General features: G+C 36.8%; 1 protein-coding gene across 1 annotated transcript; it reads right to left on the bottom strand.

Moving 5' to 3' along the window:
- Nucleotides 1–305: 305 nt before the first annotated feature.
- On the bottom strand, nucleotides 306–2,074 carry LOC101302186 (bifunctional monodehydroascorbate reductase and carbonic anhydrase nectarin-3-like). Its single transcript, XM_004304428.1, has 6 exons — nucleotides 1,912–2,074; nucleotides 1,590–1,807; nucleotides 1,167–1,391; nucleotides 876–1,040; nucleotides 738–791; nucleotides 306–581 (listed from the first exon to the last, which is right to left on the bottom strand). The coding sequence occupies exons 1-6, from the start codon at nucleotides 2,015–2,017 to the stop codon at nucleotides 495–497; spliced, it is 855 nt and encodes a 284-aa protein (XP_004304476.1). The 5' UTR covers nucleotides 2,018–2,074; the 3' UTR covers nucleotides 306–494.
- Nucleotides 2,075–6,623: the final 4,549 nt, after the last annotated feature.

The raw sequence follows: 6,623 nt of genomic DNA, 5'->3' as shown, positions 1-6,623 counted from the left end.
AACGGTTTTTTTTTTTTTAAAAAAAAAATACAGGTCACTGGCAGCAGATTTTAGAAGTAACCTGAATGTTACTTTTAAAAACAGCTGTCACTAAAACATTAGAAATTAATAAATTATCTTAATAACACTTTTAAAAATAATATTTACCAAACACAAAACTGTTTTAATTCATAACTAATTATTTTCGCAGTACAGCAGCAGCATCAGTTTTTTTTTTTAAAGTCACAGTAATGCCAAACTAGCCCTCAGTATCCAAGCTAGTTTTTTTTTTTCTTTTTCTTTTCATTTTGATGTAGTTCTTACGTCTACAAGTTATATCTTTTATATTATTATCAATAAAATGACCAGACTATTTCTTAAAACAAAACAAACAAAAAATGCCAGTACAAATGGGAACTGCACCTCTTATTACACAAAAACCTCTGTCACAGAGTAAATCAAATCCATGTACATTCTAGAGTTGATGCAGCTGGTATGTCTGTGGAAGCAAGTCCTTAATCCCTTATGTGAGACTCAGGGCCATGGAAGTGCACATCTCGGCGATTCAGAGCTTGTAATGGTCTTGCATTCAGTTCTGCGGACTGCATTCAAATGACAATATGAAGTAAACAGAAATACTACACTTAAGAGTGAAAAAGAACAGAAAATGAATTAAGGAGAAGAAAGATCAAAGAACAGAAAATATAGGAGAAAGAAATGATCGAATCGCTATAACTTAACAAAGTTAGGCCACTTACGTCATGAACGGCTTCTCGAAGCAACTCCATTTGCTCTCTTGATACAGTAGTTAACTGATGATCACGACACCAGATAATACTAAGATTTTTCTCCGGAGTTAACAAGATTTAACAAATCGATGATGAAGATGTTAGTACCTTTTTGTGTATGATCCAAGTTACTCCTTCAGTGCAAGGAGGTACAGTCAGTGAGCCTTTGTACTTGTAAAATTTTGCGCCACCCTTCCTCACATTTCTTGGATCAACCAACCCTCTGTGTCTCTCTTCCTTTACATCAATCATGCTCTTGATATCTTTGCTTACCTGAAAAGTTAAACAACAATAGAAGAGACTGAAGATCTTTAAAAACAACCGCATCATTTTGAGGTCAACAAGACGAACTAAGTGAGCTTAGCGCAGTACATAACACCAAGATATTGGGGCTTTTACCTCGGAGAGAAACTTATCAGGCTTGCCAATTTTGTAGAGGTATGCAACCACAACTATGTTGTTTTCGACCTTTGCATCAGGAATGAGGTGAACCATATGAAGCTCCAGGTCAAATATTTTACCGTTAATTGTATGCTCAGTTGGTGAGTGCCAGTGGCATTGATCTAGCCAGTAATCTGTGCCATTAATCTCCATGGATCCAGCATCACCTAGCTTCCACTGGATCTGTTTCACTCGTAATTAGTTAAAACAAGATAGAAGTGGCTTAGTTCACAGTCAAATAAATTAAGAAAAATTAAGCAATTGAAATGTGAAGACACTATTTAGGTCATTAGGTGTTATCCCTAACACTCCCAAAAAGCCACTGTGGAATCCTGACTCGTATAGTAAGATAATGACTTCAGTGTGCCAATTCTTCCTTACCGAAATGTCATGGCCTCTATTCCTGATTGTTGCATTTGAAGGCCTGTACTTGAGCCTCACCTCCCCTTTGTTGGGGTGTACTTCCACGATCTCACTAAGCAAATCTACCGGAGATTGCAGTGTCCCATTTTTACATGCTGCCCATTCTTCCCTAAGCTCTCCCCAATGCTTTGGTCCTTTCTCACTATCTTTCAGATAATCAAATTCCCTTTCGTCCTCTGCAAGAACAATCCTTAATTAACATCAGTAATCATAAGTGAAAAGCAAGCAATATCAACGTTAAGAAATACTAAGCTAGCTGGTAATGACTTTTGGATATTACCAACTTCTTGAGCTGTAATGGGTGTTGGGTGCAAAATTTGAAGAAGCAGCAGCAGCAGCAGCAGAAACAAAGAAGTGGAGATGGACTTGCTCTGACCCATCCTCATTATCAGCAAAAGGAGTTGCAAAGATTTTGCAAATCAAGTGCGACTTTTTTCTGCAACATATAATTAGTAGTAACGTGCCAAGAGCTTATATAGATAACTAATTTATGTAGAAACAAAAACTGATCAATGCTGTAGATCGATTGACTTGATCAAATTCGTACAGAGATAATGAAGTTGCCTTTCAACTGATTAGTATGCAATGCATTTTTATTTGAATTTGCAACGGTGTACGTCAACATTTTAGTTTTAGTATCCACAGATAGCAATGGCCAAACCTCCGATGTCAACCAAAAGAAGTATGTACTCTTAATTATTGGTGAACTATTTATTATCCGTCGACTTGATATATATTGTCGACAAAAGCCAGAAATGGTGCGCTTAAGTTTTCTATTATTTAATTCATGCCGGAGTCAAATTTTGTTGCAGCCATCTTATCCCAGACCGTACAAATCATGGATCGATGATGTTAGCATAGATATGTAGAGATTAATTAGTTGATGCATGTGATTAGGGCTGACAATGAATTTTGTCCGCATCGTTCGTAGAAGGATTATACGGAATAAGACAAAATACTTGAGAATTAGAATACCATGATTAATTTCAATTTAGGAAGATACTTAAGCTCTTAACAACTCTTCTGACTTTCATCTATTATATGATAGTTTAATTAAAAGGAAACACAGTTTAAGCATTGACTTTCATAAAATTTTTGTAAAATTGCAAATTGCAAAGATTGAGACAGCTGCTTGAGGCCAAAAGAAATTTCCCTTGAACCCTTGAGGCTTTGAGTAGTTGTAAGTTTCTTAGAACTCCTAATAATCGGGTGGCCAAAAGAAAAAATATATATATATAAAGGAGAAAAACAAGCAATATGTGTATTTATAAATTAGTATTGGCGGCTTCTTGTCGATATTTTTCATTAATTTTGTGTTACATTTCTAATTAATATCATGGTAATTGTTTCAAGCTTCAGTTGTATTAATCTACAGATCACTGAGATACATGCATATAGTTATACATGCATGATGCATGCCGTGTGAAATCGATAATGGATGAAACAACCAATTGTTATATATAGGACTTTTATTATTACATTTCATAAATATAGAACAAGCTAGCTAGCAAGTATGTAATTTCTCTCTTTTGGTTTGTTATATATGAAGTTGAACTAGCTAGTATATATGCTTCGATTCTGAGTCGATTCATTAAGAACGTTTCAGACGAAACTAAGTTTGATCAGTTGTGGTTTTCCCTTGCGCTATTGTCACTGGTTTGGATCTCCCGGTGATTGAGTGGCTGTTCTGGCCTAGCATTCATCTCTGCATACTGCAATTCGGAAATAATAACCAATCAATTTAACTGTTGAGTCATATAAGCTTATTGATAGAAATATAGATTGAAAGATTTGAAAAAGATGAAAACTTGATATATTGATTGAAAAGGAGATAACAAGGCTGCTATTCTACCCTTGTAGGGTTACATCGCAAACTATATATAGGAGCTAAGAGCTACAGTACAACTAGCACGTGAACTGAGTTGTAAGGCCATTAAGGGATTAAACATGCATTAATCTAAACCAGGATTAGACTCACTAATTAGGACAAAAGAAAAGGTCTGAAAATGACATTCACTCCTAATACCCCTCGATCCTCAGCTTGAGGGTAAGGTCCTAGCTTCAAGCTGTTGCAAAGATAACGATGCTGAGGTGAGCAAAGTCCTTTAGTAAACAAGTCTGCCATCTGCTCTTTGGATGCAACAAATTGAAGCTTGATGGTGCCAGCTTTAACTTGGTCCCTTGTAAAATGCACATCAACCTCAACGTGCTTAAGTTTTGAGTGAAAAACAGGATTTGTGGCAAGAGCCAAAGCTGAGATATTATCACAGTGGAGGATAGGTTTGTCTTGCAGCTCAATGTGTAAGTCTTTCAGCAGATGTAGGATCCATTTGATCTCTGAGGTTGTGTCAGCCATAGACCTATACTCAGCTTCTGTGGATGACCTTGAGACTGCTGATTGCTTCTTGCTACACCAAGATATGGGAGTCCCTTCAAGCAGAATTACAAATCCAGTGGTGGACTTCCTGTCATTTGGATCCCCAGTCCAATCTGCATCACAGAAGGCATCAATATGAACTGGAAACTGAGAGACTTTATCTTTGTAAGGACCCCTCCTGAAGCATATGCCAGAATCAATAGTGCCTTTAATATATCTCAAAATTCTCTTGGCTGCAGTAAAATGATCTTCTGTTGGAGAGTGCAGGAATTGGCACACAGAGTTGACACCATAGGCAATGTCAGGTCTAGTGAATGTGAGGTATTGTAGACAACTTACAACACTTCTGAAGTGAGCACTTTCATGTGAATTAAGTGGTTTCCCCATGTCTCTGATGAGTTTCAGGCCAGATTGACATGGAGTAAAATGAGAGTGACCACTATCAAGACCAGACTTGTGTATAACATCAGTTGCATACTTTTGCTGTGACACAAAGATGTCACCGTTCTTCATGTACTGTATCTCAAGACCTAAGAAGAAATGAAGTTGCCCCAAGTCTTTCATTTCAAATTCCACCTGCAGTGAAGCTTTAATTTCTGCGATTAAATCCTCATTATATTGTTGCCTGTTACTATGATGTCATCCACATAAAGCAGTAAATATGCCTTAGCACTTCCAGTTACTTTCACAAATAAGCTTGGGTCAGCATAAGAGGATTTAAAACCAAGAGTAGGTAGAAAAGCAGTAAACCTCTCATTCCAGGCTCTTGGAGCTTGTTTGAGTCCATAGAGTGACTTGTGTAGTTTGCATACATGGGAAGTTGGGAACTGTTCAAACCTTCCTGGTTGTGTCATATATACTTCTTCTACAAGAACACCATGCAGGAATGCATTTTTCACATCCAACTGATGTAATTTCCATCCTGAGTAAGCTGCAAAGGCAAGGATCGATCAATCGGACTGTAGTGTGCCTCACAACTGGTGAGAATGTTTCCTCATAGTCAATTCCATACTCCTGACTAAAGCCTCTAGCCACAAGCCTTGCTTTATGCCTTGCAATGGTTCCATCAGCATTTCTTTTGACTTTAAATAACCACTTACATGAAACTAAATTCTTGATACCATGATAGGAATCCATGATTTATTGAAACTAAAGGCAGAAATTGAAAGAGCAGTTAAAGAAAACAGAGAAGAAACTGAACATCTACATCTTGTATTCAATTATGGTGAGAATAGTTACAACTCATAGCATATATAGGGTAGGGATTGTTAAAAAAAGACTAAACTAACTTTATTCTTAACACCCTCCCTCAACCATATGCTTGGTAACAAGCATAATGGTTGTTGGAAAGAAACAACCAACAATCTAACATGATGTAGAACATTACAGATTAACATCCCAAAAATCAAAACCCAATATTCTGATATCAACTTTTAACTTCCATTGTGACTTCGACTGAAAGAGGAGAGCTTGCTTGAATGATTTAATTTTCACAGGATAGCAATGGCAGAGGTGCAACAATATGAGAACAATTTCAGCATCATAGCAGCAAACAATGAAAAACTGAAAAATTCAAATCTGAAAGATTGCATGTTTCTTCAATCATAAACTGAAAATTGAAAAGCTGCATATGCTGCCATAAGAATAACTTGAAGCTTGTTTAACTTTTATATCTGAAACACTTGCACTCTACCAGCAACCATATAAAGCTTCTTGCTCAAACAATAGAAGAGTTGACGGAATACACAATTTCATAGGCACATATATAGAACCAGCAACCCAAATACTTACTTGCAGCAACTCAATCCTCATTACTTCCACTTAAAACAATATAAATCACCAAACACAGGAGCAGCAATATGACCACACAAGTAGGCATAGCAAATTCCAAATTCCTCATCAAATATGGAAATCTTCTCCAAACTTAACACAACCAGCATAGAGCCATACAACCAATTTATGATCCAACTTGCCAAGCCAATTCACCAGGCCAAAAAGAAAATATAAAACTGCTTCATCACCTCTCTCTCTTTTTGGGTTGATGGCAGACACAAAGTTTGACATAAAAAAGAATGGCAAACTGATGATACTGACAGAGCAAATTAAACTAGAAATCAATTCCATAAATCCAATGATAGGGTGGAAAAATTGGGAGGATATTACCAATTCTGCTGAAGAATCTAATGCTCACTGAGGTGGGTGCATGAGAAACTGATAAGCAAAAGCACAAGTCGGAAGCTACTGATGCTCAATCTAGATATCAGTGAGTGATACTAAAGCAACCATTGACAGATGAAGCACATATAAGTGATATAACTAGAATAGAATACTGCAGAATGTCCGAGGCAAATTTCAATTGAATGCAACAACTTCCAAATATCAGAGTAATCAGAAACTACTTCACCAAATTCAGACATGTACTTCACACTAGAGCTAGAGAACCAATCGATAATCCAAATCATCAAGCCACACTCGCTCACCAGTCCAAAACAAAAGAAAAATAAACTGCTTCGTCCCCTTTTTCTTTGGGTTGACGACAAATAAACTTTGATATGAAAAATGAAAATGGAAAACTGGCGAAATGAAGCACAACAACCTAGACCATAGAGAAATTC

This window comes from Fragaria vesca, linkage group LG6, assembly GCF_000184155.1.
Source record: "Fragaria vesca subsp. vesca linkage group LG6, FraVesHawaii_1.0, whole genome shotgun sequence".
Taxonomy (NCBI): domain Eukaryota; kingdom Viridiplantae; phylum Streptophyta; class Magnoliopsida; order Rosales; family Rosaceae; genus Fragaria; species Fragaria vesca.
This window is presented reverse-complemented; position numbering and strand designations above follow the sequence as displayed.